This window comes from Histoplasma capsulatum, assembly GCF_000150115.1.
Source record: "Histoplasma capsulatum G186AR genomic scaffold supercont2.3, whole genome shotgun sequence".
NCBI lineage: Eukaryota > Fungi > Ascomycota > Eurotiomycetes > Onygenales > Ajellomycetaceae > Histoplasma > Histoplasma capsulatum.
Window position 1 is genome coordinate 1,802,272 of NW_025544803.1, and position 11,624 is coordinate 1,813,895.

Below are 11,624 nucleotides of genomic sequence, written 5' to 3' on the forward strand. Positions count from 1 at the left end.
ATGTACAGTACAAAATGCTCAGTAATCATCGATAATTTATCGCTGCTTCAAAATTGATAACGCCGCCACCATATCCTACCAAACAGAGATCATGGCTACTCTTCTCAAGAAGCCGTTGAAACTTGCGCTGGTGCAATTAGCCTCAGGTACGGTCCAGATAAACGCATGACATCACCTACAATTTACCCCAAGACCCCTCCGATCCTGGCAAACCGCGACGGATGGATAGCTATTTATATATATGAAGATCAGATGTTATCTAATATCTAATATCTAATATCGAAAATTATAACACAGGCGCGGACAAGGCCCTCAACCTCTCACATGCACGCAACAAGGTCCTTGAAGCAGCAAAGGCTGGCGCGTCTCTTATCGTCCTACCGGAATGCTTCAACTCTCCCTACGGCACCCAGTACTTCCCCAAGTACGCTGAGGCGCTTCTCCCTTCCCCACCCTCAAAGGAGCAATCTCCTTCCTTCCACACCCTATCCACCCTAGCCTCCGAAGCAAAGGCCTATATAATCGGCGGCAGCATTCCCGAATTCGTCCCAGAAAGCAATAAATATTACAACACCTCCCTCGTCTTCTCCCCAACAGGCGCTCTGATTGCCACCCACCGCAAAACACATCTGTTCGACATCGACATCCCAGGAAAAATCACTTTCAAGGAGAGTGAAGTACTGACGGCGGGGAATAAGATTACCGTCGTTGATTTGCCGGAGTATGGGAAGGTTGGTCTGGCTATATGCTATGACGTGCGCTTCCCGGAGTCAGCGATGATTGCGGCGCGCAAGGGCGCCTTCCTACTGGTATACCCTGGCGCGTTCAACCTGACCACAGGCCCTTTGCACTGGTCACTGCTTGGACGGGCGCGGGCGATGGATAATCAAGTCTACGTTGGTCTGTGCAGTCCAGCTAGGGATATGAACGCCACTTACCATGCATGGGGCCATAGCTTGGTTGCGAATCCCCGGGCAGAAGTTTTGGCGGAGGCTGGGGAGGGCGAGGAGATTGTATATGCCGATCTAGAGCCCAAGGTGATTGAGGAGATTAGGAAGGGAATTCCGATTTATGAGCAGCGACGGTTTGACGTGTATCCTGATGTTAGTCAAGGGAATATCAAGTTCGAGGAATGATAGTACTATTCGACGAATCAAGTATCTGTTTAAATTGAATATAGCAGTATGAAGGGACAGTGCAAGACGTTGATCCATCAATGCCTCTATAATAATACAGCTTAGGCAAAGAAGTTATCCACACTTCTTGAGCACACCGCAGGTTCCAACCTGTATATTTGGCGAACTGAAGCATAGCAAACTGTATTAAAACTGGAAGATGACAAAGGATGCACATGAATTATGGGCCGCAGTTGTCTTGTATATTTTTCCCAAACAGGAAGGAAGTAATAATTTGAACGCCATCACGTGATATTATATGGTCCTTACCGGATTTGGATGGCTAAGCGAGCCACAAACCACCAGGTATTTCCCAAAACCTCATATCACATCTACCCACTCCGAGAACGACAAACACCATTCAACGCCAAATCTCTGCCGTCCCTCGCAGTAAGTCTATTAAACCCAACAACCCGCTTTTTATATTGAAAAGAGAACAATGTCCATGACTAACCCATCATATTTCTTGTCTTTTACATAGGCCATGTCTTCCGCCAAAACTGGAAAGAAGAGCCGCTCGGCCATCGCCGACGTTGTGTCGCGCGAGTACACCATCCATCTCCACAAAAGAGTATGTGCCACCAATTTAACATCCCCTTGAAGGAGGAGCAGAAGAACGATATGAGTGAAAGAAAATGCACATCGTCCGGCATGTTTTAGCCATATCAATTATCGCATTCTTTTGTTCGCATGCTTGGTCTGGGAACGGGAAATATGGAAAGAAAGGACGGATTAAATGAAACCGCGAAAACGAAATAAGCAACAGATGGAATAATAATGCGGATATGTGTTGTGGTCGGGTCGGTTCGGTTCGGTTAGGAGGGCCTACACCTCCAGCGTACAAACCGACGATACGAGACGACACACAACACATACATGATGCACAATGGGATCTTTAGAAGATCAACACAAGCAAAAAGAGCAGGAAGTTCTAGAAACACAAACAAAGGGGGAAAAAAAATTAAGAGCGCGAATTGGTTTTATGAAGTCCACTTTCTATGGCCCCACCTGCAGAAGCAAAAGAAAAAAAAAAATAGAATGAAAGAAAGAAAGCAATTGGGCATTTCGGACGGAAGACTGATTTTTACCTCTTTTTTTTCTTCGTGATATGTAGGTCCATGGTGTCTCCTTCAAAAAGCGGGCGCCCAGAGCTATCAAGGAAATCCGCGCCTTTGCTGAGCAGGCTATGGTACGTTAACTTAAGTTACTTACCCCCTTCCACTGTTTTTCGTTCCGTCTACCTACCAAAGGAAATACAAAAGAAACAAAAAGAAAACAATCGAAAGCACAAACTAACCTTTTTTTTTGGTGGGGGGCGCCATCGACCCCCCCATTTCCCGCTCCACCAACAGGGCACCAAAGACGTCCGTCTCGATCCCCAACTGAACAAGAAGGTCTGGGAATCCGGAATCAAGGGCGTCCCATTCCGCCTCCGCGTGCGTATCAGCCGCAAGCGAAATGACGAGGAGGGCGCCAAGGAGAAGCTGTACTCTTTCGTGCAAGCTGTCAATGTCAAGGAACCAAAGGGTCTGCAGACATCCGTCAATGACGATGCTTAGACTTCCAGGTGGGATTAGATATCTATGGCGCGGGATGGTGGGTTGTTTGTAGTGGCCAACAAGGGAAGCGTGGAGTTTTTCTTTTCTTTCTTCCCGGGCCATTTTTTTTTTTTTTTTAATGATGTATCTTAGAACGAAAAAAAAAAAAAATTGAAAAACGAAAATGAAAAGAGAAAGAAGAGAAAACCCACGTCGCTTGATTTTGCTTGATGTGGGATACCTACTACCATTGAGCAGAAATTATACAGTGATGGACGTGGAAGGTCGGTTCATCGTAACTATCTAGCGGGCGCAATAATCTTCCATCTCCCCCCAATGGCGGTTGGAACAGCGTTGTGCAAAGATTTCGAAAAACAGAGGGGGCCCGGGGGAGTTGTCTTCAACAAGGCAGTATAATAAACAGGCAATCGATAGCTGGCAGCTTGCAGCCATCACATGTTCCTTTTTACAGCGAGAGGGAGTGAGAGTGGCCTCTTTCTCATATATATATGTATGTATGTGTTTCAATAGGATTTATTTGTACGTGCTGGAGGCTGCACAAGCTGAGGAAACCAGGCAGGGAAAGGGCTAGAAGATAGGGGATATACATGTACAAGAAACCGTAACAACTGGAATGAAAGCAGCAAGATAAAAGATATATTGAAGAAATAATTGGGCAAAAATAACAAGGAGGAAAGGGGCGAAAGAAATGTAGAGGGGCGGAAGAAAAAAAATTAAAAAATAGAAAATGGCATTATTGTTAAGAACATTAATTTCATGCTCCCTCTCTTCTTTTCCTTCGTTCCTTTGGCGCTGAGCCAAGTCGTAAATAAAGGTAGAAAAATGTGAAATGGTGAAACCTGCCTGCCTTGCTTTCAAGATTGCTTAATGGTGGTAAGGTGAAAAGGAATATATAAGAGAAGAAAGCAAGAATAAAGTAGATATTCGACATGGCAAAACTGAACAGGAAAACAAAAAGGATGAAAAATGATAAATTAAGAAACGAAAAAAGGAACAAAATGTAAGTTTTACAAAAAAAAAAAAAAAAAATTAAAGAAGCAAAGAGAAGAAAAGAAAAGTAATGGGATAAAAAAAAAACACCTCGCAGAGAAAGTAAATGGGTAAAACACCAAACAAGATGTAACAAAAATATGATAGAAAATATGATAGAAAACAGAAAAGATGACAGGAATTCTTAACGCCAGTGTGTGTTTTGAGAGACTTTGAAAAGTGTAAATGAATAAGTAAAAATGAGAAGAAAGGACATCCAAACATGCAAATACCAGAACAGAACAAGGGCAAACCAAAGCTCAACCACCCGCCCCACATCATATTCATTCTGTATTCCGTGCTCATCCATCATACCATACCAAACCATATCATCTTTCTCGTTTCGCTTCTAACCCTAGTAAAAGTATGAACCTTGTGTAACTGAATAAACCAACCTGTTGACCCTCTAAAATATCAAACCAAGGCCTAAGCATAGGGCTGAACCTATTCGCACCCAACTCAGTCACTCACTTCTTATATTTCTCCATAACCCCAGCAAGCTCCACCGCAATCTCCTCCTTCTTAACCCTCGCAATCCACTGCTCGGGCTTCGGCTCCTGCGGTACCAGAAACTGCACAGCGCTACCAGTACTCTTATAACTAACCGCCGCGACAAGATTGGCATTGAGCAGAACCCTCCCGCTCGGATCCGCCCGTACCAAAATACGCGCTCGCCCCGTTGTCTTGTGCTTCAGGATCCGCAACAGTCCCACCCCTTGCAGTATCCATTGCAGTTTTGGTTTTGGATCCTCAGACGCAGGGTCCACGCCCAACTTCAGGGCTTTGACTCGGGTTTCGAAGACTTCGTCTTCGTCCTCTTCCCCTGTACCGCCGCGGAGCAGGTTGACTTGCGGGAGGTCCTCGGAGGCTTCTTCGGGTTCATCGGCTCCGGCTTCGGAGAGGTTAGGGGTTGTGGCACGGCTGACGTCGGCGGATGTGACAGATGACAAAGGGAAGGGGGAGAGTTGAGCGCTGCCGTTGGGAAGGAGGGAGCTAGTGGCCTTTGGGAAGAGGGAGGAGGTGGTAGTGGGAATGGCCGACGTGGTGGGAGCCGATGTACTTGTGTTACTGGCAGATATGGCCGGTGGCGATTTCGTATCTGAAGCTCCTGGGCTAGGATTTATTGGAGATAGAGACCCAGGAGATCTGAAATCAAATCCATTTGAGAATTGCGGGGTACCGATGGATCCTGGTGAATTGAATGACGAAGCAAATTTAGACCCAGCAAATAATGATGAAACGTTCGAGTTCGAGTCTTTCTCTCCGGAGCTTGGCGTCGCGAGTGTCTCTATTTCCGGTACCTCCTGACGTACTGGCTTGCCACTCTGATCTAGCTCTACCCTGTCAAATAGACTGCGCCCACCATTGCTCGTAGCCGGTGGTGTCAGGGAAGTCTCAGATTCCCCTTCCCCTTCGCCTTCCCCACCATCTTCCTCTGCTGAATCATTACTTTCAGTGTCGTTCTCGCTCTCCGAGCCCTGAGATGAAAGAGATACAGTACCGGGACCCTCAGAACCGTTCTGCGTTGAGGAGAGAGATGAAAACGGAGCTGTGAACCCCACAGGACTCTTTGCTCTGTTTGATTGGGACACAAATGACGTGGCAAACATCGTCACTGTATCGGATGCTGCACTTATACCGGAACCAGAACCAGTACCTTCACTGTCATTCTTCCTCTTTTTCTGCTCCGTGTCAGTACTGGATTTTTGAAGTGGACTTGCACTGGTGGCTGAATCACCGATGGGTTTGAGTTTTTTGCCATTGCTATTTCCAAGTTCGCCACGGCTGCTAGTCTCGCCTTCAACGTCAGTCATCCTGCGTTTTCCGAAGGAAGAAGCAGTTGAAGAAAAATTTACACTTGCACTTGCAGATTTATCGCCAGAAGAGTTGCTGGCATCTACAGCAGCGGGTGATGAAAATAACGACGTGGTGTTCGTTTCTGGGAGGCAACCCTTAGCCCGTTTATTCCGTGAGGAATCTTCCACAACGCATCCATCTTCTTCGACTTCTTTCAGCTTCTTTCCTGATTTGTGAAGCATAGCTAATCCCGTCGGGACGCCGATATTTTCCCGTACTCTTACGTAGAATTCTACCAAGACTTCAATATCGTCAGACTTGGGATCCGCCTCTGCGACACGTCTCTGGAAAGAAGTATTCAGTGCGTTCAACCGCCATTCGGTGTCGAATGCTGCCCGTTCATCATTGTTGAGTTCTTGTGGAATCGCTGGTGGGCCGTATGAAGCGAGTCGGGATTTAGAAGTCAAAGATTCTTTCCTCCTCATAACCGACTCTACTTTCGCCGGAGGTGTGTCATTAGACTTGGAGAGTCCGCCTTCACCATTCGAAATTCCAGCAAAGGAAGATTTCGGAGTCGTGGTTGGAGTAGATTTTCCAGGAAGGGAAGCAGAAATCGCAGGGGGGGTTGATGGAGTCTTTTCCGGGACAACTGTGCTTTTAAATGGAGACGATGCTGGAGTGGATCCAAACGAATTACTGGGTGGTTGTTGGCTTTGAGACAAAGACGTAAACAGCTTGCTGGTACCGCTTGGTGCCGTGTCACCCGTGGCCTTTGTTTGAAACGGGCCGCTTTCCTTTGTTTTCACTTCATTGGAAATGGCTGAAGGGATTTTCGATGGAGTCTGGAAGATATTAGTCGATGAGGGGGTAAATGAGAAGACGGGGCCACTGGGAGTCGTGCTAGTAGCTGGAGTGTTGAAAAACGATGTGGGTTGACTGGTTTCGCCGGGTTTGTTAGTACGGCCAAATAATGAACCACCGCCGCTAGGTGTAGACGGAAAAGGAGTGGCAGATGGAGTGGCGGGTTGTGCCGGTGATGGAGCTTCTGCTGAAGATTTCTCATCTTCTGCTGCAGATGCAGAGATTGCAGGGGGCTGTTCCGTGGGCTTCGCGATGTGACCAAAAACTGAAGTCCCAGTAACAGTGGTAGGTTTGGTAGGTTCCGCGGAGGGAGATTTGGCCGACGACGGTCTATCTTCGGTTGTAGATGGTGCTGGCAACTCTTTCGGCTGCGAGGAGGTGCCGAAAAGGCTGAAAGGAGCAGGCGCGGGAGCCGAGAAAGAAGTGGAAAACGACGGCGTTGAAACAGTCGCAGTTACTGTGTTTGGTGTGTCGTTACCAGGTTTGCTGGGCTGACTGAATATCGAGCTACCGGACATAATAGAAGGGGTAAACGAAAATTTTGGAGACGGCTGAGTAATCGACGATGTGGCAGGTTGGGAAGTCTCATCGGGTTTTTTCATGGTTCCAAAGAGCATGCTTCCACCAGATGGAGTCGTGTTGAAAATAGGTGAAGAAAATGGTTGGGAAGTAGATGGGGGAGCGGGTGTCCCAAAGGGAGACCGCTGGGCCGCTGAGGAAGTGAATGATGGCTGCGAAACGCCAGAAGCAAAGAATTGGCTGGCCTTATTTTCATTGATACTGTCAGTTTTGCCAGGCGGTGACATTTGCATCTCGTCACTTGGTTTATTAGTTTGAGGACTAGAACCAAACATATTTGTGGATGGCGTTGATGGCGCAAAAATGTTACTCGCAGTCGACTGGCTGAAAAGAGGGGCGGATGTTATTGGTGGCGTGGAAGCGGGAGGTGTAGCCGAAAAGAGTGAAGAACTTGCAGGCGCAGAACTGCCTCCAAATGCGAAAAGGGTCTGCTGTGGTGGCTGAGAGGCCCCAAAGATCCCAGCAGATGGCGCTTGCTGACCAGCTTCATTCTGGTCACCTTGGCTTGTAGTCCCCGGAATATTGAAGGTTTTACCCTGGAAACCTTGGAAGACTCCCGTTGAAGACTGGCTCTGACCAAACCCAGAGGGCATATCAGCGAAGGGATTCTTTATTTCCTGAGTCGTTGATGGAGTGAAGCTGAACGAAGACGGTGCAGAACCTGCCTGGCTACCAAAGAACTTGGGCACGGAGTTATTTTGGTCGCCAAAGAAAGAGGTCTGCGGGGTTGTACCTGTGCCCGAACCCGGCTGGGGGAAGCTCTGAGCTTGGCCAAAGTTGAAGCCGTTTGTCCCGGTCGAGGAGCTAGGAGGAACGATATTCGGGTCAATAGTGCTGAAAGGGCTGGTAAATGATTGGGATGTAGAAGATGGAAGGTTAGGTGAGGCGATGCGAGTACGCTGTCGAGCCTGTTTGATTCTGTAACGATATTAGCATGATGTGTTATTGGAATTTGTCTTAGAGAATCACAAAGCACGACTAAATAGAGCATTGGTGATCATGCGAAGATGAGTAAATAAATCTCCTCCGCATTCCCCAAATATTCGGCCCAAGCTAGGAGTACGACAATGCCTTGTGGAAATTCGTGCCCCCCAACAAAGCCTCCAATGAGTGCGCGGATTGATTGCCCCCTAGGACTGAAAGCCAGAAAGACATGCCCACCATGTACGAACGAAAAGGCAAGTGTTGATCAACCCTGCCCACGAAACGCCCAAGAAACCGCTCGGTGTACACTTCGGAGTGAGTGTACCCATCACAAAGAAGTTAAAATGTACAACCAGCAACATAACAAAAAATAAATCAAGGTGAGAGCAGAGTGGAGGAGTGCCAAAACCTGGGAGCAAGGGATGAAGATGGTCAAATACCGGAACAAGCCAGCCAATTTGCTGTTCGCAGGTCCTGTCCGGGTGGAAGCTTCCGAAACATACAAGCTAGATGCAACCAATAACTTCTGGCTGTCTCTGGTGATTGAATCGATGAAACCTTGCAGCAGTAAGGCGCAAATGAAATGAAATAAAAAAAGAAGTAAAAAAAAAAAAAAAGAAGAAAAAGAAAAAAAGAAGAAAAAGAAAAAAAGAACCAACGCAATCAACCGACGCAAACAAAATAAACTCAAACAAAATGAACTTTAAACCTCTCACGAAAAAGATAAGAAAAGAAAAGAAAAGTAGATGAAAATGGCTAATATAAGGAGACAACAACTCACTTTCTACTGGCCAACTGCGCGGCCGTAGCCCGCTTGGGCATATCAGTTGGATTCGCAGACATCTCGTTCCCGAAACCCCCTGCGAGATCCTTCCCGCCCTGAGCCTGTGCAACTCTTTTCGACATCGACAAGCAGGCTGCCAAATCCCTCCTCTCCTCCGCAAAGACAAACGGGGCCCGACGGAGGGGAAGGGAAAGGACAATCTGAAGTTTGTTTCAATCCGGTAATAATAACTTTCCAGTGGCCAGGGAGTTTGGGGTTTTTAAAGGAGTATGGAGGAGACAGCGTGAGGGGGGGGGGGGGGGGGATGAAACACTATAGTTTTCTGAATAATTCGACTTCCTTCTCAGCTCTTTCTGTTCTTTGGTGATGGAAAGAAATATATGGATCGTGCGGGCGAGGGAGGCAAATGGGTAAATCCAGGGATATTTTTAAGACATCGACAGCGAGAAGAGGTCTGCGATATGTGTTGTGGATTCACCTGTAATGGTCTCGACCTCTTGAATCCCGCCGCGACGAGTGAAGCCGTTGTGGTTTGGTGTGGGTGTGTGAGGAAGTGAATATTAATAGGGAATTAGGATGTTCTGTTGGGGAACTGGTCAATTCGTATTTTATTTTTTCTCCTTCTTCGCGGTCATTTCCATTTTTCCACTTCGTAAAATGATCGTATATTTGGGGTTCAAGAAGGGAGTTCTTATTTATTCGTATTTGTTGTTGTGGTAACCCACCTTAGTTTTAGTAGATGAAGCAGAAAAACGAGCAAACTTTTTTTTGGCCCCAAAACACCAACGCGACAGTGAAGTGGTCGGATCAGGGGGGAAGCAGGACGAGGACGGCCGCAACAAGCAAAACAACGGCAACGCTATGAGAACGGCAACAAGAAACAACAACAAAGAAGGGCCATGAGGCGATGGGGGACAGAAATTGCTGAAAGAGAGGAGAGGGTCGAGATAGCAAGCTGCTGCTGAGGTGGAGGGAGGTGGATGTGTAGAGTGGAGGTGGTGTTGGTTTTGGTTTTGGTTTTGGTGGTCGAGGCAGCTGGAGGCTCGCAGCTTCCTGTCTGGGTTAGCCTGCCCTGGTTGCCTCCAAGTCACATGACGTATGCACGTTGCTCCCTGCAGGCTTCAAATGCGGAAAGCTACTCCGTACTTAGACCACAAACACTGGCCAGACCTGGATTGAGCTTCAATGCTACCGATGGCGTCCTCTGTTGGAATGCTGTATATGTGTATATGCAGTCCACTGGTCTGGCCTTGTGATGGAATTAAAGTACCAGGCAAATCAAGGTTCTACGTTTGATTTTAGATAACTATCCTGTAGTTACAAGGAATGAGACCGAGAGATATAGTTATGGTCCTCCTAGTGGATTCAGAAAACCAACACAAATAGGGGGGGGGGGAAAGGGTAAGATATGGATATATGTTGTAGTGTATTCATTTTTATCACACGGAACCACCCGCATACAGGAGAAAGAAAAGCTGTATCGTGAACAATATACAGATATAAAAGTAATTTTGTGTTTAAAAAAAAAAAAACCAGTAAAGACATCACACCACATACCCAAAGGAAGAAAAGAAAATACGAAACCACACAAAACTCTACAGCTTAGCCTTGCCCTGGGCCTTCTTGAGGATCGGCTCCATCTTCGTCGCCTTCATGACATTGCCCTTGATCTTCAACTTGCCCGCCATGAAGAGGCGCTGGGCATTCGCTTTACCGCTAACAAGGGAGGCGAAGTCGGCATCGGAGAGTTGGAGGGTGACTGGTTTTCTTTGCGTCAGCACCTCTGTAACCCGAAACAAGAATAAGAAGAGGAAGGAGAAGAAAAGGCTATTGATCACCTACCATCAGCTTTCCCGCCCGCAGGCGCCGCACCCTTGCCGACGACGCCCTTGTCTTTCAGGTCGATGTACCAGCTCTCCGTCGCGCCCTTCTCGTTCGTCAGGGTGAAGGAAAAGACGGATTTTGCGGACTTGATGGCATCGTCCCGGTCGGCTGGGTCGGAGTTGATGGCCGCGTTGATGGCGTCGAAGGCGGCGGAGGCGGGGAAGGCAGCTGGTGTTTTGTGGTTGTCTGGGGTTAGCTTTGGATTTGAGTGGGTAGATGGGATGGGATGGGATGGGAAAGGAGATGATAGCGCAGGCAGGCAGGGAGGGACTTACGGTGTGCGAGAGAGGACATGGTGAATGTGTGATGAGGTTGTCAAGTTGGAGAAGGAGATGTTAGATGCTGTATGAGGCGAGATAAGATGAGCTGAGCTGAGCTGAACTGAACTGAAGCTGGGCCGAGGGATGGGAATGAGGAGCGGATGGAAGAAGAGAAACACGGATCTGTGGTGGTTCTGCTTGAGATGTTATGATGGACGGGATGGAAGCTTGTCGCAAACATGTGAAGCCTGCCACCACTGTTGCCGAGGCTGAGCTCCGTGGCAGGAAATAAAAAAGGAAACGCGCTTCAACGGCATCTAACGGACCTTTTTGGTTGGAATTGTACGCAATGGGCCCAACGGGTTCCTACTCCGCAGGTTCGGCTACTTTCATTGAGCTGGGAGTTTGATTTCCCATCATCCTGGACGACGTCCCCATGTATGCACGGGGTAGGCTGCTCGGTGCTTTCGCAGACACAATGACGCCAATGCTGGGCGGGTACGGCACTATTTAACCCAGGTTTCGGATCAGACATAACAAAGCAGCTTTTGAACCTAGTTACATTTATTTGTTTTGTGATTTAATCATAATACAGGAAGTTTGATGGCAATTCAAATTGAAAAGAACGGTCTGTCTGATGCTAGCCCACAGTGGTGGTTGTAAATGGCTGTTGATCGCCAGCCAGTAGAGGTCCACCAGTAAAGGTCCACCAGTAAGAGCAACAACACGAAGGAAACGTCAAACAAACAAAGGAAAAGCATAAAAAAGGAGT

The 11,624-nt window shown here is 47.5% G+C and overlaps 4 protein-coding genes across 4 annotated transcripts; 2 read left to right on the forward strand and 2 right to left on the reverse strand.

Annotated features, from left to right (window-relative positions):
* Positions 1-91: 91 nt before the first annotated feature.
* On the forward strand, positions 92-1,136 carry HCBG_02761 (amidohydrolase; the record flags this gene model as incomplete). Its single annotated transcript, XM_045429810.1, has 2 exons — positions 92-146; positions 298-1,136. The coding sequence occupies 2 exons, from the start codon at positions 92-94 to the stop codon at positions 1,134-1,136; spliced, it is 894 nt and encodes a 297-aa protein (XP_045289705.1).
* A 318-nt stretch (positions 1,137-1,454) lies between these two features.
* HCBG_02762 (60S ribosomal protein L31E) lies at positions 1,455-2,734 on the forward strand (the record flags this gene model as incomplete). Its single annotated transcript, XM_045429811.1, has 5 exons — positions 1,455-1,565; positions 1,657-1,721; positions 1,942-1,975; positions 2,290-2,364; positions 2,528-2,734. The coding sequence occupies 5 exons, from the start codon at positions 1,455-1,457 to the stop codon at positions 2,732-2,734; spliced, it is 492 nt and encodes a 163-aa protein (XP_045289706.1).
* Positions 2,735-3,881: 1,147 nt separating this feature from the next.
* Positions 3,882-8,253, reverse strand: HCBG_02763 (RanBP1 domain-containing protein; the record flags this gene model as incomplete). Its single annotated transcript, XM_045429812.1, has 2 exons — positions 3,882-7,908; positions 8,173-8,253. 2 exons carry the CDS (start codon positions 8,251-8,253, stop codon positions 4,231-4,233), a joined length of 3,759 nt encoding a protein of 1,252 aa, XP_045289707.1.
* Positions 8,254-10,303: 2,050 nt separating this feature from the next.
* HCBG_02764 (oleate-induced peroxisomal protein) lies at positions 10,304-10,886 on the reverse strand (the record flags this gene model as incomplete). The annotated part of the gene is made up of 3 exons (XM_045429813.1): positions 10,304-10,467; positions 10,551-10,760; positions 10,868-10,886. The coding sequence occupies 3 exons, from the start codon at positions 10,884-10,886 to the stop codon at positions 10,304-10,306; spliced, it is 393 nt and encodes a 130-aa protein (XP_045289708.1).
* Between the last annotated feature and the right edge of the window lie 738 nt (positions 10,887-11,624).